The sequence below is a fragment of the Athene noctua genome, chromosome Z (assembly GCF_965140245.1).
Source record: "Athene noctua chromosome Z, bAthNoc1.hap1.1, whole genome shotgun sequence".
Lineage (NCBI taxonomy): Eukaryota > Metazoa > Chordata > Aves > Strigiformes > Strigidae > Athene > Athene noctua.
In genome coordinates, this window is record NC_134077.1 from 52,631,060 (window position 1) to 52,652,853 (window position 21,794).

The 21,794-nt window shown below is 38.2% G+C and overlaps 1 protein-coding gene across 1 annotated transcript in view; it reads right to left on the reverse strand.

Moving 5' to 3' along the window:
• The window catches only part of LRRC2 (leucine rich repeat containing 2), an 83,207-nt gene that overhangs the window by 11,139 nt on the left and 50,274 nt on the right, over positions 1-21,794 (reverse strand). The window contains exon 5 of the mRNA XM_074931782.1: positions 17,385-17,521. Coding sequence (XP_074787883.1) covers positions 17,385-17,521 — 137 coding nt within the window. The remainder of the gene's footprint in view (positions 1-17,384; positions 17,522-21,794) is intronic.

Below are 21,794 nucleotides of genomic sequence, written 5' to 3' on the forward strand. Positions count from 1 at the left end.
TGGCTCCCTTATCATTTTTACGTTATAATTTATTTCTGCTTGATGTTGATTTTTGCTATTTTCCTCTATTATGTGACTTTGAATCAATCAGTATTTAGGCTTTATGCAAGTTCCATTTTAAAAAATAGCTATATTTGGTAGCCTAGCTACCAGGACCCACTTATTGTGGTCCTTATGCTTAATCACTGTTGTCATTTTCATTTGACAAAGTGCCCCATTTTGCTTATCTTAATAATTTATTTCATAGAAATAATCCAGATAACATTGTAGAACTTCACTGCTTCTCTTTCTCTCTGACAGGTAAACCTTCAGTTGAAAGAAAAGGACACCATGTCCTGAGTTGAACAAGTTATTTGATTAATGGGTGTGTTTCTATTTCTGTTCTGCTTTTTGCTATGAAAGGGATTTACTGATAAGGTTGCATGCAAGTTCATCATGAGCTGCCTACTATTTAGCACCAATGAATGAAAAGGTGTAAAGTCCTATCAAGCCTTACCTCAAAAATAGTGTATTTTTCAATTACATGTAAACATATGACAGAAACAGCATTCCATCAAAATCAATGTATGACAAGTCATACAAAGGATTAACCCAAAAATGTCTATCAATGCACTACAAATGTGTTTTTGCCCAGAAATTTCAGACTCAGTGTATTCACAGAAAATTTGTACCACTTCAGTAGGATCGGGATATTACATATATTACCTCCCAAAACACATAAATTAGCATTCAGCATCTCATTAACTTGATGAAAGCAGTATGGTATATATGACAAAGGAGCATGCTATGGGCAAAATGCCCACTTAGATCTCAGGCATTCAAATCAAATCCCCAGATTTTATTTCACAGAGCTCTAAATTTAACCTCTTCATAATCTCATTGACATTCCTGGAGAAATCATCAATTAAGGAAACAGGGTACAAACATCTTTAGAGGCAGAAGACATCTTTCACAAAGATATGCTTGTATATTTACAGCCCAGTCCACCATCAGACTTCCTAACTGGACTCAAACTTGAAGAGGCAAAGGCATTTAACCCCTTAGTAACAACACTCATTCACATATTTTGTAACAAAACCCTCTGAAGTATAAAAATGTATGTCTTCAAACAGCACTTCATTTGGTGGTAACATTGTAAACTAAATCCAAGAAACATATGTGGAAACAAGTCTTCACCCAAATGGCATTATTCTGATTTTGTAACACTAAAATCCTAAATCTTGTGCAGAGTTAATCCACAGACACTGTTAATCTGATGCCAAACTGTTTACTTGGAAATTTAATGTTATGCCCTTTCATCTTTGGAGCACTACCATCTTTCAAACATTTAAACAAAGTTTAAAGTCTAATAGAATAATTACTGCTGTGACGATCTAAGTATTAAAAAGTTAATAAAAAGAGACTTTGCGTTTTATTAGACCTTATTTTTGTACACACAAACCTTTCATCACATTTACAAAGACTGAGAAAGCTGGCTGCATATGCAATATTCACAAAATATCAAGTACTAATAATTCACAGGTGATTGAAGAACCACACGCAATAAGGGCAGGATCATGTTCATATAGTTAAAATCCCCAAAAATGTGGATCATATGTTTAAATTTAAGTACAGAAGTTGTTCCAAGTCAATAGATGAGTCACGTGCATGAAATTAAGTACCAAATTAATGATTTTCTGAGCTGAAACCAAAACAAGTCTGCTGTTTCAAAAAATAAATTTATGTTGATGAGTTACATTAAATTTTCATAGTATTACTGCTGCAGCTACACGCAGTCTGCATATATTATTGCTCTTTCCCATTATAAAGTCATCTCATCTTCAAAACTTGTAAATTAAGGACACACATTAGGAGCGAAAGCTAGGCTCTAGTAAAGATCAATTACAGGTTTCTCATCAACTTAAGTGGATCCAGTAGCTCACTTTGGGTGAATACTCTTCATATGTTTTCATTAAAACCATTAGAAGAGGAAGAGCAGCAATGTCTGTAGCATACAGGCATTAACTGACCTCACCAGAATATTTGGACAGGAAGTGTCCTTCAAATATATACGAAGACTCTTTTAATATATATTTGGTGGCTTCACCAAGAGATGACCAAAACTGCTCACTTTCACAGCAGAATAGAGACAAAAACTTTTTTTCATTTCTGATCCAAGATGCAACAGCAATTGAAGAGATAGTATTCAAAGGGTGGCGTCTTGTGATTTAAGCATATACAACAATTTTCTTTTGCTGTGACAATACGCTATAGGGAAAAACATTCAACTGAAACTAAGAATGTCATCCTATGGCTCTAACCTATTACAGTAGCATCATTTTGATGACTGATGATGGAACCTTTACAGTTTATGTAAATTGGTGCTTTTGACACCAGACTGAACAGACATAGCCTGATAAAACTCAGCAACAAGATTTTCATGGAATGTCAGTCAGAAATCAGCTTCCTTATAAATGTAAGTGGAAGACAGTATATTAAGGAGAAAGACATTCTGACTTCAGTAGCAGAGATCAGAAGGTTTGTGATCTGTGACCTGCCTCCTATGATACCAGGAATAAGTATCTCCATGGTTTTTTGATTTACAAACAGAAATGGTAGAGCTTCTTCTTGCCTTGGCACAGAGTTACTTCACAAAAATGCACAAGGCTTTTGCTTGCTATGGTGCTGGACACCAGAGCAGTTTGACAAATACCACTAACTGGCTACCAAGTGGGAGAACCTTGCAACTTGGACTGGATTCATCTGTTCTTGAGTTTCATAAAGAAAATCCCCAAATTAGGGAAAGTCACATTGGAGATAAATCTGTTTGGCACCCTGTGACATACTTGGTCTGACTTAGAACTTGTTTAGTTGAGGAAACTGTTGCAAAATGTCTGTCATCAAAATTATTTTTCTTTTAATGCCACAGACTACCTGTGCATGACACTGATAGTACACAAACCTACACCTGAAAACACTGCCAACAACTGAACATGACAGTTTACAGCTTTGTGGCTTGCCAGAATTATGGCAAATTTTCTCTCCCTCCTTTTCTTTCCTTTCTCATAGTGTTGTTAGATACATGAGGGGTTTTTCATATACTTTCTTTCAGGTGGTGACAAACATAGCAGGAAAAGTTTTGAGTTAATCTCTTCCCAAAGGATTCTTTTATTTCTATATTATAACGATATTTCTAGACTTTATATCTGGCTTTGATGCAAATGTGTAAAAATTTGAAATACAACAAATATTGGTAAAAAAGTCAGATATGGCAGAGATCTTTTCCTGACCTGGACAAGAAACCTGAGGAATGGCACATACACTGTACACAAAGCAGGCGGGGGTTTTGCTACTTTTGAAGAGCATGAGGTTATCACTTCTTGTGGTTTTTAGTGTTTCATTGCTATTTTGCATTACTCAATTCATACTATGTCCAAGTAACCTGGGTGTGTCCAAGTAATTTAAGGTATGAAATTTATTATTATTATTAAGTGTCTGTTAATAAAAATATAACTGCATACTTATTCATATACTTACTTATGAAAGCCTGTAATGAAGCTGGACTTTCATTTTACAGGAACAATTCCCTTCACACAGAATTTACAGAGACCTGGAGCAGACACTGGACACACTGAAATCCTCAGTAATACCACCCACCCATGTGATCTTTGGTACTGCCCCACAGAGCAAACCTACAAACCTCATCTGATGTTTACTGGAAATTCTTTAAAGTTCCTTTTCTTTCTTTTTTCCTTATACATTAATGAAGCACTTGTTAAAATTGTCTTTTTCAGAAACAAAAAAAAAATTGCCTGCATAGAAAATATCTGGCCAGTCCCCGGTGTAGACAAGAGGCTTCTATGTTTCAGGCAAGCTTCTAGGCCAAAATTAAGTCAGGAGCTCTTCCACCAATTCAGAGTACCTCAGGAAGAGGTAGGCACAAATACAACTGAAGGCTTGCTCCATAAAGCTCCTTGGATTGTTAAATTTTGTCCTGTATCCTTAAACAACAAGGAAAAGATGCCTAATAAAAATCAGTCATCTGGTCTGTCCCAGAATAGTTACTCAGAAGATAAATTGTGTAGAATCAAGTTTCATGGTACTGAAACAGTATAAGCTCAGATACATTTTATGCTTTTTCTTCTATGTCCTATATCAAAGTAAGCAGCTTCTAAACCATTGCTTTATTTCCCAGCCCCTTTCAGATTGTGTCCAAGCAACTTATCTTTGCTTAGGTACATATTGCTGCTGAAGACATATATTCCCCTAGTAATTTTTTAATAGTAAACAACAAAAAACTTCCATGTATTTGTGTATATCATGCGCAATGTCAGATAACATTTTCCATGAACATGACAATTTATAAATACCTATGCAATGCTTTAAGCACATAAAATTATGAATATAACAAAGGAAACTATGACTACTGAACAAACACTTAGGAGTAACATTTATTATTAACAGCATGCATCTAAAACTGTCAAGATTTTCACAACTGCAAATAAAATCTAATACAAAGTACAAGCTAACACAAGAACAGTGAACTACACACATTTCTTAAACTAACTGAAACCTGGGAAAAGATGAGAAAGATGAAAAAAGTAACTGCATATAACCCAGTGAAAGTGTTGTGTTCGATATGCACTAGTGGTCAACAAAGCAAATAAATAGTTGGATATATACATAATGTGATATACAATAATTAACCCCAAATTACTTGCCACTAAATAAGGCAACTGTACACCTACACACAAACCACCATACTTCTTGTCAGTTTTTCTCAGTGAAAAATACGACAGTACAGAGATGAGCAACAATCATTAACAGAATGTAAAGATTTCATTCTTTTTGGGTTTGGGGTTGGGTTTTTTTTTTTCAGTAGTTCTGAAAGGCCTAAATCAAGATTAGGAAAGACTGTAAAGATTAGAATGGTGGAGCAAGAAATGGTAAATTCATGGTGCATTCCTCCTTCACAATACAAAAGCAACGACCAAAAAGCGTTACACTTCCCAATAAAACGAAAATTCTGTAAAATTAGGCTATAGGATTTACAACATGTTTTTCAGTTTAAGAACTTTGCAGAATTCAGAGGGAGCTGGCATTTACACAAATACTGGAAAACTATTTCTATATCACAGTTCAAACAAGCACAGTTCAGATTTTCTCAATCTCAGAATATGGCACAAAGACCTCACTGATGTTCTAGTAAAATAATACTGAGAGTACTCTATATTCAGCTTGCTTATTGAGATTTCAAAGGTGAAAACTGCTAAAAGTCAAATTCTTTGGAAAGCAGATCTGCAACTTAGTAGTGTCTTACAACACCAGCATCATTATTACCAGAGCATGTAGAACTGCAAATAAAGCTCTGTGATGCTGTGAGACATCTTTACTGTGGAGTTTTAATATCATTAATAGTCATAACAAGCAAATAAGAGAAAACTAGCACAAACACAGTGTCAAGAAGTCACTCACCAGGGTCAAAATGTGTCAGAGAAAATATAACACAGGTTTCCTGATTTCTAGTCTGGAGATACTAAGGACCACTCCAGGTACATATTATGAAAAGTCTGAGGTATCTATCATTACTTCCTTTAATTAATGTAAGGTATCTATATTTTTAATAACTTCCTGATTTCTTCCCTTTTTTCAAAAAATATACCCCAACATTCTACACTTCTGAAGCATCACATTAGATCCTTGAGTCTGTATTAGTAACCTGAAGTCTTGGGGTCATCTTCTGAGAATGAAAAATATTTTAACTATATTAAAAGCAGTTTGGGGTAGCCTGGCCTCTTCTTAACTGTCTCCCTGCCCTGCAAGGAGTGTATTCAAAGAGAAATGAGAAAAGTAAAAAACCCAAACAAAACCAAACAAAAAACCCAAACACTAGCGACAAAGGCAGAAAAGAACAGCAAACCATGAAATGGTGATGCCCACATGTGATCCTGACACATGTATCTTCTAATTCATTGCAGTCCCTCTGCCATCACGATTGTACAGGTCAGACATAACTTTTAACTTACCAAGTCTGTATTTCAAGATGAGACCAAATAGAGGCCTCAAGACAGCTTGGCAGCCAGCATATGCCACCTGACAGGATTGAAACTAGGTTTCATAGCCCTCATATAGCCATCATATAACCAGACACAGTCAGGGTAAAGTTCTGTCACAGTCACACACATTCTTCACACAAAGTCTACATACAAGCGACCATTGGTCACATACACTCAGCGTCCACACTGCCCATGTAAACTGTTGCACGGAGCCTCAAGTTTTGGATGAAGGAATTTGGCAGACTGGGATTAACAGTACCACCTCAAATTAATCCAGAAAGAAATTGACTGATGTGGCTAGAGTAACACAGGTGATGGGGAAGCAAACAAAACATGTCAATTAAAAACAGACAGGAAGAAAACATTACCAGGATTAGTTTTGCAAAGTAAAAGATGAGGGAGTTCTGGGAAATCTTATTCCTGCAAATCTGTGTTTACACCATAAAGCATGAAGTTACTTTGAACTTATCATAACCTTCGTAACTTGTGTTTTCATTATTCATAAAATTACGCACCTCCTTCTAAACTCCAACTGTAGCAACCAGCTCTACGACAAGCCACAGTAGTGAATTAGATGGATAGTCTAAACAGCAGATGAAGAGAAACCTCGTTTTCTGTATTTCTTCTGAGTTTTCCAGTCATTAACTTCTTAACCTGAATCTTACTGTACTTTGAACTGCAGTTCAGAAGCTTGACAGAGGCCCAGGTTTGAGAGCTGGCATCTCTTCAATAAGAAAAGCAGAAATCACTGGGCCATATCCTCCATTGAATTCCCTTGATTTTCAGCATCACTTTCACTTCACATTAGGTACAATTCTATACTCTTTTGCCCAGCACTAGTAGAACGAAGATCTTACCTGACTGAGCTCTATACAAAACAAAAATATAGGATGACCTCTGCTTTCAGTTGATAGGTCTGGCTGTTGTCTTTATGCCTTTCCCACTGATCAATGATGATGAATAAAAATCACAGTCAGACTTACCAAGTGTTGTTTACATCTGGGAAGAGTTGATCAATCATGCAACTACCTATAATTATTTAACAACTGATAGGAATGTGTTCAGTAATAGATTAACTGCATTAAGTTCAGTTAGACTCTCCCACTTTATTCTTCTCACAGAATGAATAATACCTCTCGTTAGCTGCACTTTATGGAATAACAAATAACATGCTTTTCTCTTCCTTCACCTACAACTCCCTTCTGACTCTCATCAATCCATGTATGTAGGCACCAGAGACATTTTTCTTTATGTTAAAATATGCAAATGTGATAGTGCTATGTATTTGTTCTCCTCTCTGCTTCTGTTCTGTAGTTACATAAAATCTGCCTCAGATTATCTCACTGATGAATGGAAGATGTATAACCAGGATTTTGAAAGCCTATTTTGAGCTATTGGACTCAATGACATTTTGAACTGTTTTCAGAGAATGCAGAGCCAGAACAGTACCAAATATTCTTTCCTACCACTGAATTCTTTTACAATTAGATTCATGGTTTTTGTAACAGCATAGCCGTGTCATAGTGTTCACATTATGCCCCTTTGCTTGTTGTTAAGTGTTACCATACACTGTAGAACTACTTTTCTGTCATCCCCTATTATAAAAAAAATTAGACAGTGAAAGGTGATGTTACTTTTATTGAACTCATACGAAAGGTAAAGGAAAGGTCAGTGGCACCGCTGCACAGAGGTAGGCATGAGTCAGTTCTCCAATGGAGTGGGCTGTTATTATTAGCTGCTGACTTGCTCTGATAGTGGAGTGGTTTTGAAGTGATGCTATATTAATTAGTAGACTTTGGAAGCACAGTGTCAAGAACAGGATCAACTGACACTTTCCTGAGCCTAACTGCATAATCCTGTTTCCTAATATAGATTCATGCCCTTCTTTAGTCCCTTGTCTATTAAAACATCTATGAAAACTCCTGCAGCAATAAGACCTCTATGAATCTCCTCTGACACCTAACACCTTTGCACCTGCTCTTTCAGGTTTCACACCCCTCCTGCTAATGTTTGGTGTTAAATCGTATACCAGTTCCATAAAGCAGCTGTTGCTTTGCATGGATTGACAGCAATTTGGCCAACTGTATTGGAAAGCATCCTGACATGAGTGTTAAATTCAAAGAGAATACAAGCACTGAGCAAAGAAGGGCAAGATGAAATCCTGTCCAGAAATACACCCAAGTCAGGCAGTTGGAAAAATCGTTTCTGAGGCTGCGAAATGTATGTGTAGAAATGCTAGTCCAATTAAAGTCAGCTGGACTTTTGCCAGTGATTTAAAATGAAGGTTAGCTTAACACTGTTGGCTTCACAGTACCAAGTTAAGCCCTTTATTACACCATTCCTTTCTCCTTTGTTGTCCTGAAAAATCCACACAAATAAAATTAAGTTTTAAACAAACCCAAAACATTACTCCTTTGCAACTTTCTAAAAGTTCTACAAATGTGAAGATTTTACAGGTCCTTTATAATCACATTGAATAATAGAAGAAGGAGCTAAGGTTCAGTTCTTCTGGTGCCTGACTGGATAGGGAAACCCCTGGGAAATCAATGTCCTGTACATCCCTCTGATTGTTTTTTATCTTATAGTTGCTACACACATAAAAAACAAAGAGTAAGGAAAGAAACAGCTTTGGAAGTTTACATCTTTGAATAACACGGTGGTAAAACCTGTCATTTTACATTTCTATTAGACTGCTAGTGGCGTGCCTGCATAACCAGGGTAGGGCTATGGGAGGTGTGAGTCATGGATCACAAAGACCACAAGTTACACGGAAATGCCAGTAGGGACTTATTTGAAGTCTCAACACACTTGCATAGATAGCTTATGCCTCTGCTCGTAGTGCTAAGTGATTTCTTTTGCTGAACAGGGCTGGTCAGAGAAACAGAACCAGACCAAAAGAGATCAAAAACTTTCCAGATGTTAAATCTCCATTTAAAAATATCTTTTGAAATTTTATTAATGTATAAAAAGTTATTTATGTCTGTTTGGGATACTCCTGTGTTTGAAAACCTTAGGACACTAATGTTAGTGCTTAATGAATCTCTTATCACACCAACTATTTTGTTTAGAATCACACACATTAGCATTGTTGAAAGACACAAGACAACTAATTATAACTACTTTTTTCAGGTAAAGAAAGCAGAGAAATTACATCAACTATAACTCTGGTAACTCTAGATAGCATTACCAGAGAGGATGCATTATTGGACCTCCTGGTTATCAACACAAGTGAGCTAATTGGTGACATCAAAACTGGAGGCAGCCTGGGCTGCAGTGATCATGAACTGTCAGAATTTGCAGTCCTGAAGGATGTAGGTCAGGGCAAAGAGTAAATTCAGGACCCTGAATTTTAGGAAATCACACTTTCAGCTGTTCAAGGAATTAGTTAATAAGACCCCCTGGGAAACTGCCTTCAGAGACAAGGGAGTAGAACAGAGATGACAGATCTTTAAGGACACTTTCAACAGAGCACTAGACCTTTTAGTACGCAGGTGTAAGAAATCAGGAAAGGAAGGCAAGAGACAGGCATGGCTGCTGGACAGCCAGTCAGTCAAGACCTGCTGGTCAAACTAAACAGTAAGAAGGAAATACACAGGCAGTGGAAGCAGGGATATGTATCCTGAGAAGAGTATATGGGTGCTGTCCGGTTCTGTACAGATGGGGTCAGGAAAGCCAAGGTGCAGCTGGCACTGAATTTGGCAAGGCATACAAAAAATAAAAAGGGTTTCTACAGGTATGTCAGCCAGAAAAAAAAAAAAAAAAAAAAGGTGAAAGAAAGCTTAACCCCCCTAATGAACATGACTGGTAAACCAGTAACAATGGACAAGGGGAAGGCTGAGGTACTCAACAATTTTTTTGCCTCATTCTTCACTGGAAACCTCTCTTCCCATACCTCTCTAGTGAATGGAACTCAAGGCAGAGACTGGGGAAGAAAAGTCCATCCAACTGTAAGAGAAGTTCAGGTTCATGACTGCCTGAGGAACCTGAAAATACATAAACCTATGGGACCTGACAAGATGCATCCTTGAATCCTGAGGGAACTGGCTGATGTAGTTGCCAAGCCACTCTCCATAGTATTTGAAAAGACATGGCAGGTGAAGTCCCTGGTGACCAGAAAAAGGGAAACACTGCACCCATTTTTAAAAAGGGTAGAAAGGAAGACCCTGGGAACTACTGGCCTGTCAGCCTCACCTCTGTGCCTGGGAAGATCATGGAACAGATTTTCCTAGAAGCTATGCTAAAGCACATGGAGGACAGGGAGGTGACTTGAGACAGCCAGCATGGCTTCACCAAGGGCAAGTCTTTCCTGACCAGACTAGTGGACTCCTATGATGGAGCGACTGCATCAGTGGACAAGGCAAGAGCTATGGATGTCATCTATCTGGCCTCCTATAAGGCTTTTGACATAGTCCCCCACAACATCCTTCTCTCTAAACTGGAGAGATATGGATTTGATGGGTGGATTATTTATTGGATCATAAATTGGCTGGATGGTGACATCCAGAAAGTCCTGGTCAAGGGCTCAATGTCTGGATGGAGGTCAATGATGAGTGGTGTCCCTCAGGGCCCATACTGGGACCAGTACTTTTTAATATCTTCATCAATGACATAGATAATGGGATCAAGTGCAAGACCCTCAGCAAATTTGCAGATGACACCAAGCTGAGCAATATGGTTCACATCCCTGAGTGATGGGATGTCATTCAGGGGGACCTGAACAAGCTCTAGAAATGGGCCCATGTGAAACTCATGAGGTTCAACAAAGCCAAGGGCAAGGTCCTGCACCTGAAACTGATACATGCTGGGGGATGAAGGGACTGTGAGCAGCCCTGCTGAGAAGGATTTGGGGATACTGGTAGATGTAAAAACTGGACATGAGCCAGCAATGTGCACTCATGGGCCAGAAAGCCAACAGGGCTGCATCAACAGAAACTTGGTCACAGGTCAAGGGAGCTGATTCTGCCCATCTACTCTGCTCTGGTGAGACCCCACCTGGGGTTCTGCATCCAGTTCTCTGGTCCTCAGCACAGGAAAGACATGGACCTGTTAGAGTGGGTCCACAGAAAGGTCACAAAAACTGTCAGAGGGATGGAAAGCCTCTCCTGTGAGGAAAAGGCTGAGAGAGTTGGCATTGTTCAGCCTTGAGATAAGAAGGGTCCAGGGAGACTTTACTGCAGTCTTTCAACACTTTAAGGAGGCTTATCAGAAAGATGGGGATGTACTTTTTAGTAGGGCTTGTTGTGACAGGACAAGGGGTAATGGTTTTAAACTAAAAGAGGGTAGATTTACTCTAGATATAAGGAAGACGTATTTTATGATGAGGATGGTGAAACACTGGAATACATTGCCCAGAGAGCTGGTAGATGCCCCATCACTGGAAAAATTCAGAGTAAGGTTGAAGGGGCTTCCTGATCTACTTGATTATTTGCTCATTGCAGGGGTATTGTGTTAGATGACCTTTAAGGTCCCATCCAACCCAAACTTGTATCAGGACTTAGCTGAAACTTTCTATGCAACAGAAATACAAAACTAGATTTTACTTTATCTGTTAAAAACAAGGTCTTCTAAAACAGAGAAAGCTATGTTAAAAAAGCATAACCTTGCCATTTCTCTGAACTTCAAAGATCAGTTTATACAGGATTGACATAGAAATGCAGGCATACATACATATGCTCTTTCTTTGACAAGGTATTCATATGCGGTAAAGTCTCGTTCCTTCATTTTGCACTACCCATACCTCACAAAGTATACAGAAAACATTTCAGATTGCTTGCTGGGACTGTTCAAATGTGGTATTAAACACTGCTCAAAGCAGCATAAGTTTGCAAAGCCCATTTTTACTTTATTTTCAATATCAGAACATCTATCTGTAAGTATGTCTGTCTTGCTGCTGGTAGTGTGGAGTGACTTGCCTGTCCTGTGACTGACAGCATGTGCCACACCAGATGGTACAGATGGAGGAAATAAGAATTTCCTCATCTTCCCTCCCTTCCCATTAAAGTTTCTTCAGGTCACGTCTATAGATACTCTTGGTTGATATAGCATTATTAGCAGAATTTTATAGTATGGAAGAATAACTGGCCCTTCAACACAGCAAAGCTGTGTCTTTGAAATATCAGCACAAAGCAGGTATCCTGCCATGCACAGGAAACATTAACTGGGTGATTCAGTAAATAACTGTAGAAAGCAATACTTTCTGAAGGAAGCACTCCTTAAAATTAGGTCAGAGAAGGTTTTCTATAAACTTATATCAGAAGACATGTAATTTATAATGCTGGTTTTATTCCTAGAAAAACAAATTAGCTGCAAAACATGCATAAAAAATATAAATATGAACTCTATCCAATAGTTCCAATAGAAATACCAGCACCATACTAATTCTTAAATTCACACACATACATGGTACAAGAAATTTAGAAGCAAATTCCTCTGTCCGTCCCCTTCTCTCTGCAGCTAGTGAGTATGGTACCCAGTACAATCCCACTATGCTAAGAGAGGGCATGCCTCTTGTGAGCATCTTAGCTAGAGAAAGAAATTCACCTCCGCAGAGGAGTCTTATGAGACATCTCAGGGAAGATTGTGCCCTAAACTTCATAAAGTACCTTCCCCTGCTGAGCCTGGTTATTGAGGTCTATAAGTATCCTTTACACACTAGCTGCATAAATGTAAGGCCACATAAGCCTTTTCTAACATTTACATTTTATTTCAAATTTTATTTTTACTCATGTCCAGAGAAAGGCATTCTTAATTTACAAATGTGGCCAAAACAGATTTGAATTCAACCACCGATCCATAAAACTTTTCTGCCAAAGGACTTACTTTGCAACTAAACTAACACTGAAGTTAAATGGAAGATTATAAAATCTAAAAATGTTAGACATCCAACAGTAGAAGAGAGAAAAATAAAATGAAAGTAGACATTGAATTAGTTTGCTCTTCCTTTAGGTATAATACAGAATGGTATGAAATCCTAAGCCTTGAGAAAGTAAAAAATGAGAGTACACACCCTTGATTTTTTTTAATGGAGCATCAGATTACCTTATTTTAAGATTCAGTGAGATTACTTACAGAGTGCTGGAAGTGGCCTTTGAAAACAGGGAAAGAGCTTTCGACAAGAAATGAACAGACAAGTGATCAGTGTGATTGTCTTCTGATGCTATGGCACAGGGCATGCCACTCAAGGCATGGCTCCAAAGCACACCCAAACAGAAATACTGACAAAAGTCCAGGTACTGTAAACATGTTCCTAGTAGGCTGATACAGCCACTCCATGAAATGGGTTGCATTAGGCCAAGCAGAATGCTATGATTTTGGGTGAGTTTGTTTTCCCTATACACTGAAAAAGATTGCTGTATTGCTACCAGGTATGGAGTCTCTTGACAGAGAATGAAGATCCACAAGTTGTGCCAGAGCAACTCAATCACAGCATACCTCAGCTTAAAACAGCTGCACTGGAAGATGAAATTGGTAGATTAAAAAGACAAGTATAATCAGTGTACATGCTGGAAACCTTCTTAACAACTGTAGTATGCCTGAAAAATTGTACAAGATAAAGGTGCTTAGCATCTTGTTTTTCCCAAAGTTTCTCTGTTTACAAAACAAATTAACACACTTGACAGACATCATAATAGTCTGTGAATTTCTTATGTGGCTCACCGAAAAATTCAGCCTGACTGACAAATTCAGGCTGGCTGACAAATTCAAAAATAACTTGTATGCCAGCAAAATTTTATAAACATGTATGGTAGCTGTCTTCACAACTTCAACTCAGAATGGGTATTTGGTGATACTGTATGGTTTTGCATAATAACCTATGTTCACTCTCTACCACTTCTGGGTAGCAACTACAGTCATGTACTATATGATTCATCTCACAGAGATTTCTCACCCTAAATTGGCACATCGTGTAATATTCTGTGCCTATTTAAAAAAAAAAAAAAAACAAAAACATGAATGAACTCTTTTCCTAAGAAAGTAAACAGCTAAATAATCTAACAAACTAAAAGCTTCATCTTCTCTACTTTTTGAACCTGTCATAAGGAAAATGGATAGAAAAGGAACAGTGAGACTGATTACTGAAGATGTAATTCAGTATCAGAGTTCTGATGATCTCATAAACCTTAATACACCTGTCAAAAATTCCTGACTGTATTGCAGGTATGTTATCAATATCTTTGAATCCATTTTTGTATAGGTTTTCAGTGTCTCTCTGGCCATTATTTCATGTACAAAACCAAGGTAAAATTAGACTTTGATAATTTTTGCTGGGCTTAAGTTTGTCTTTATTTCTTTTGAGTAAGTTTTACACTGGAGAATATTGCTGCTCCTCCACCTCATTTCTTTAACCTTCCCAGAAGAAGCTTTTAAGGATTTTGAAGTCAAATAAAAATTGAACTTCCTAAAAGATGATAAACAGAAAACATTTTTAGCAACTCTACCTTATTTTGTGTATCAGTTGATAAGTTTTCTCTTTTTTTTCCCCAATGTTGTAAATTCACCTACCAAACCAGAGCCTGCATGCACTCACTCATTTACACTCACAGGAGAGAATGGTAACCAACCACTCAGGAGAGAATGGTAACCAACCCTTACGAGCATTTCACTGGATTAACAGGTGTTAGCAACAATTGTATTAGGTAATAATTGATCTAATCTGTCTAACTTGCCATCATAAATACTTGTACTGGGTCTCCATGGCAAGGTGTGGCAGCATGGAGGCTGCAGAGTGACCTCTGCGGGAAAAGATATGGGGCTGCCCCATGCTGGACACACACAGTTCCAGATGGCTCCAATGGACCCACCACAGGACATAGCCAAGTGTATGGTGCCACTCTAAAAAAGTATTTAAGAAAGGTGAAAAAAATGTCAGAGAAAGGGGAGGGAATAAAAAGAGTGAGAAAAAAACACAGAGGGAACACCAAGGTCTGAGCAGGAGGAGGAGGAAGTGCTCCATGGTGGAGCAAATCTCCACACTGCAGCTCATGCAAGACCCATGCTGCTGCAGATCGATATTCCTGAAGTACAGCCCACAGAGACCCCACAATGGAGGAGAGGAAAAATGTGAGGAGCAAGGAGAAACAGCTAGAAACCACCATGTACTGGTTGTAACTCCCAGCCCTAAGAGGTGCAGGGAGGCAGAGGAAGAGGAATCTAGAGCGAAGTTAACCTTGGGAGAGGGAGAAGAAAAGATGTTTTGATGTCTTTGTTTCTCACTATGCAAATATATATTGACAAATATTAAATCAATCTTCCTCAAGTACAGTCTGTTTTTCACACAATAATAAATGGTAAAGAATCTCACTTTTATCTCCACCTATGAGCTTTCTTATTTTCTTATTTTCTGATGTCATGCTGAGGAGGAGAAGGAGGGAGTGAGTAGCTGGATGAGCATTTGGCTATTAGCCAAGGATAATCCACCACAACATTTCACAGTATCTTTCTGTCTTCCCTTTTTAGACTGTTCAGACCAACTCAATATTTTGATTCATTAAATAGTTACTTGCCAGTGATTACCACCTTTTGCCCATCTGAGAATCAAACATCAGTCACTTCTTATATTACCAAAGATACTGATGCAATTGCTCTGAATAGCATCAGCCCTATTGAGCACACTGAAGGCCAAATACTTCACAGCATTTTAAATCATTTGACAAAAGTGTTCCTTTAATTGTACATTCAGCTTCCAAAGCTGCCCTTGAAATGTTGATTCTGGGAAACTAATTTTATAAACTAAATCAGAAGAGTTTGAGTAGCCTACCTTCCAGGTCACTGCAAGTATAAATTAAGTGTCAGACTCTAGAGAAAGAAGGAAACACAACACATAATGTGAATATTTTTCTTCTTGAGCATTTAGACTATGCTGACATGGTGTTGCTTCCAGTTTTTGTTGTTACACAATGTCTTTTGAATAGCTCCAAATTTTTTCCTAGATTGCAAGCAAACCATTACCCAGTACCCTACACTCAGTTTTAGTGGGTTTCAAACCTATTAAATAGGAGAGCACCGGAAGGGAGCAATTTTTTTGAGCATTCCAAGGGAAACACTGGTGTCTTAGGACTCAGCCCTGGAAAGACTTCCATGCAGTTAGGTTTACATGCAAAGGCATGGGCATGGGTATGGGTAAGCCTTTGCACTTCAAGACCTTTAGAAGCAACTGGGAAAATACTTGTTGACTTTAACATACCAGTCATTTGGGCTCAATTCACCATTCTACTCCATAGGTTTGAATATATTCACTTTTCCTAGATGCTTCTATTTAATTCCTTTACCTGTTCGGGATATATGTTTTTCTGATTCCATTATGGTTCCTTTTTACCAGCCAAGTTTCATCTGGTTTGTCCCTTATCTTTTCTATATGAAGGAGGAGGAGAGGAAGGAGAAAGGAGACCTGCACTGTTTGTATTGTTACTAGCATTTCTAGCAGTGTCCCTTTGTTTCTGTTTCCTTCACATAATTTTTTTATCAATTCATTTCAGATAAACTACCTTACAGTGAAAAGTCAGAGGGAAAAGTTTATTACTGTTTTAATTTTCTTAGAACAGAACATAAGCATGGCCAAACCAGAATCTACATAAGTTTAATTCACTACAGTATTGCCTGTAAATCAGCAGTGACAGATGTTTAGAGAAAAAGTAGGAATCAGTAAACAAGAGCTTGACAGTTCTCTCTAAAGAACCCCCACTTATGCTCCAAGAATCAGGCTATTAAGAACCTGAGAGATACAGATGCAACCTGAAACTGTGGTTAGGTATCAGCCAATGGTTTCATTTCTCTGTGAACAGTAAGTCTCAGAGCCACTGTGGCAGAGAACAGTTATGCATCCAACACAAGAAACAATGTTGTTGCATGCCTGGGAGTCCTTTTCTCAGTCCTTATTATATATATTCATACCATGCGTCACATGTAATATCCCTTTCAGACAGATATTTATGTTCATAGCAACACACAATGTTGTTTATAGAACTCCTCATACTCTTTTTAAAGGAAAACAAACACTGGGAACACATGAAGGTTAGTGTGTGAATTTGATTGTCAAGATGAATTCACTTTCACAGAAAATAGCTGTTTGTAGCTGTCTTCTTACCACCACTGGCCAAATCCCCTTTGGGATCATGTCCTCCTTCATGTATCAGAAAAAATGCAAGCAAAATTTAGTCATTTGAAAACTAAACCAAAAAAGCTTGGTCCCATTTAACTGCTGCTAAAGCATACTCAGTGATACTAGTACTAAAACATTATTGCTAAAATCTGCAAGGAATGTGATTTAATCTGTTAAGTAAAGATTTTAAGACTGTGATAAAATTATAAGACAAATAAAAAAGGTGGAAAAAACATAGTTTATTATCTTACTTCAAATGGGAGCTCTGTTATTTCCATATTTCCAGATAAATCCAGTTTTTCCAGATTCTCACAATCACCCAATTCTGGAGGGACTGACTTCAAATTATTGAAACTCACATTGAGCACTTTAAGGTTTTTTAAGCAGCCTGTGAGGGAAAGATAATTAAAATCAACTCATTTTTAAAAAAATGTGAAGGGAGAAAGTAAAAATAAAATCTATACTCAGTTTAGCAAAGAAAAAAATCCTTAACGTCATGATGAGTAAGAGATTAATAAATAATTTCTGCAGTGGTCACTAACATTGGGGGGGGGGGCAATAGTGCTGTGTGCACTTGTATGGACTTCCCTTAATCAGCAGTGGTTTTGGCAAGAGTTTGAAAGGACACAGTAAAGACTGGCAAAGATGTTGGTTCTACCGGGAATGAGATACTTACTGACATCAGCTGAAATTAGAGAAGTTCACTTTTGGTTTAGCCACTTAAGAAAACTTGCCTGCTAACTGAGAAGCACCTTAGTATTCTTTACAGAACATATTCATTAGGAGCAATCGCTCCTACTAAACTTACTACATCAAGAATTCTGTCTTTGGTATCCAGCATTGTGTGCTTTTGTTTATAAAAGATAATGGATGTGTGCATTTATTTCATTATTTTCTTTCCTGAAATTTATCATCCTTGTCAGTTTAATTTTAAGGCTCTTATAATATTGTAGGCTATATTTAGTCACATTTTACTTTCTGTTTCTTCAGTTTATAGCATTAAATAATCTTCAGTAAAAACAGGTTTAGAAACATCATTAAAATGCAAAATGTATTATACTGAAAAAATACAAATCATACTGTGACATAGTCGAAAGGGAAGTAATGAATTTGAATTCATCAAATAGGTGATGTCTTAGAAAAAGCATCCTTAAATGCATGCATAACAAAATGAGAACATTCTATGGCCAGCTGTGCTGTTGTGTTACATGGACAGTCATGGAATTACAGAATCAAAATATGGTTTCAGTTGGAAGGGACATTCAAAGATCGTCTAGTCCAAAGCCCTGTCCAACCTGACTTTGAACACTTGCCATGACAACACATTGACAACTTCTCTAGGAAACCTGGTATAATGTCTCACCACCCTCATCATAAAAAATTTCTTCCTTGTGTCCAATCTAAATGGACACAATACCCTCTTTCAATTTAAAACCATTGTCCCTTTCCTGTCACTACAGGCCCTGGTCTTTCTCCATCTTTCTCATAAGCTTGCTTTATATGTTGAAAGGCTGCAATAAGATCTCCCCTGAGTCTTCTCTTCTCCAGGATGAATAACACCAACTCTCTCAGCCTTCCTTCATAGAAAAGCTGTTTCAAACCTCTGACCATTTTCATGACCCTCCTCTGAACCCATTCCAACAGGTCTATGTCTTTCTTGTACTGGGGACACCAGAGCTGGATATAGTATTCCAGGTGGCGTCTCACAAGCTATATAAGGGAAGAATCATTTCCTCGGACCTGCTAGCCATGCTTCTTTTGATACAACCCAGGATACTATTGGCTTTCTAGGCTGCAAGTGCACATTGCCACCTCATGTCCGTCAGTATCCCCAAGTCCTTCCCTGTGGGGTTTCTCTCCATTCAGCCTGTACTGATACTGAAAACTGCCCCAACCCAGGTGTAGGATCTTGCGCTTGGCCTTGCTTACTTTCATGAGGGTCACATGGGGCCACCTCTCCAGTCTGTCAAGGTCCCCCTGCATGGCATCCCTCCCCTCAGACATATCTATTGTATCACTCATCTTGGTATTATCTGCAGTATTGTCCTCTAACCAGCGACATTCCTGTGATATTCCCCTCTAGTGATAGAATACAGCAAAACTTAAATGCAACTCAGTAGCTGGAAATTGGGAGAGAACAACATCTTGCATCAACAGGTTCTCAGAACAGACTATATATTGGCAAACCAAGAAAAGACATACACAGGATTCACAATTTTATATTATATCATATCAGTCATCTATTTATAAGATTTTTTTATAGAAGAATCTGGTGTTTCATGGGCTTTGGATGACACTGGGGAGAATCTCTCTACAGTCATCTCAAGTGCTCAAAACAATGTCATAATAGTGAGCTTGTCCTTAAGACCCTAATGCTTAGTTGAACTCCTTCCAAAGCAAAAGTTGTTTTAGAGCAGCTCACATTATGAATGTGTGGAAATCCTTATCAGAGGCCAGATGGTGCTTCCATAGGAAAAGACAGAGAAGAAACAGAGAATTTAAAGCCACACATGTTTTCCCTGAGAAACTGCTGTTGGCAGAGGCAGAGGCATGAGTTTTGATGACCAATACTAGCAGCCACCAAATCACACAGCATTTTACATAAATCCCAGAGTCTCGCTTAGACACGACACTGTCCTCACATGATGGCTGAACTACCCAAATCTTTCTCACAGGAGGCAGACTAGCTGTATGTCGTAAGAACTCTGTTATATTAATCCTTACAGTGTGCAACAGAGAAAAATATAGAAGCTTCCACTCAGTTTCTTCCCAGTTTTAGCTCTGCCAGAAACAGAAACTCAGGTGGTATTGCAAAATTCAGCTGTCCTTCTATGAAGGCAACTTTGTCTTTCCTATTTGCTCTGAAGTCCTGTTTAAGTTAAAATAGTGGAAGCAAAATTTTCAGTGAGACTACAATAGGCATAATTCTGGCAGTAAATTACTGTCCAACAAGGGTTATTGGGGCTGATGCAAGAGAGTAATAGAAGCAACTTAATCATGTAAATGTGTGAACCACCTTATTTCCTGTTTAGCCTATCCACGATGAAGGCTCACCAGGTTTAGTATCATGATGTAGACAAATAAAGGTATTATGTCACATGCTAAGTGGCATAAACATCACTTTATCACCTTACTGCAACAAAATAATCATGAAGCAGAAATGCTTTAAAATAAAATAGGGAATCACAGAACTGCAAATTAACTCCTCATCCAAGTAATCCCTCAGCAAAGGACAGAAAATCCCATTGAACTGAAGAAGAAACTACTTACTTATTAGCACTGGAATGTCTGGTCTTTTCTTTTAGTGATGGAATAATGTACTGAAATGGGTCTGTCTGGATTGGAGTTTATTTTCTTCATAGCAGCCCATATGGTGCTATGCTTTGCATTTGTGAACAGTGGTGATAATACTGTTGATAATTAATGTTTCCATTATTGCTGAACAGTGCTTACACAGCATCAAGACCTTCTCTTGTTTCTCTCTCTGCTGCCTCAGTAAATCAGCTAGGGGTGGACAGGAGGCTGGGAGGGGTCAGGACTGAGGCACTGGACCCAGTTTGACCAAAGGAATACACCATAGCATATAACATTAGCAGTAAAAGGCAGGGTCAAAGAGAAATGGATGGGAGTTTTCCAAGGTGACTATTGCTCAGAGACTGTCTGGGCATTGGTCAGCTGGTGGTGAGTGATTGCTCTTGAATCTCTTGTTCATTTGTTTGCTTGCTTGTTTTTCTTCACTGATTAAATGGTCTTCATCCTGATGCATGAGTTTTCTCACTTTCACCCTTAAAATTTTCTCACCATCCTGCTGTGGAAGACTGAACAAGGAACTGCAGGAGGCTGAGCAAACTGTGTGAAGCTTCGATGCCTATGACTGTTAACCCACAACAGATGTATTTGCTAACTTTTCAGCCACTGAAATTTCTGCCTCTCAGTTCCATTAGTAGCTGGAGAACTAATGTAAACAAGACATCTAGTATCACCATCATCCTAGTCACCCTCTTATCTAACTCAGCTCAGATGAGTCATCTCCAGGGCATAAGTAGGACACGTGAAGTAGAATTGCTTACAAAAAAAAAAATAAATTAACAGCCTGTCTGGGCAGAGTGATGGAGACAAACACATCTTCTCTTTCTGACTTTCCTGCCTTCTGAAACCATGGCTTTTCAAGGTTTTTTTGTCCTCTCTCAGTTTCTTACATGTATGTCAATGTTCACAATTTCATTTGTCCCAGCTTGCAGGCATAAGAAACCAAGTAAGTAGAAGATGCATCACATTTTTTTATTTTCATATATAATCTCTCTAATCTGACAGAAGTGTATTACAGAATCTACAGTCAATTGCCAGTAATTGCTGTGGCTAAAATTATGAAAATGGTTAGAAAAAGCCATGAGTCTTACAACTTAATTTAATTCTGATAACAAACTCAGGACACCATAGATGAGTGCAACACTCTTCACCAAGATCTGCCTGTGGGAAGCAATCCCTTACAATTCTGTGTCATAACTGTTTTTTTCACCTCTGGACTCTCCAGTGGATTAAGTTATGCCACCTGACAGCTGAGTAATAGTGAAACATTAACCCTCCCTCTAGGACCATAAGACATACATAGGACTCATCAGGACCTCCTGGATAGAACCCTTACACTACAACTTCACATA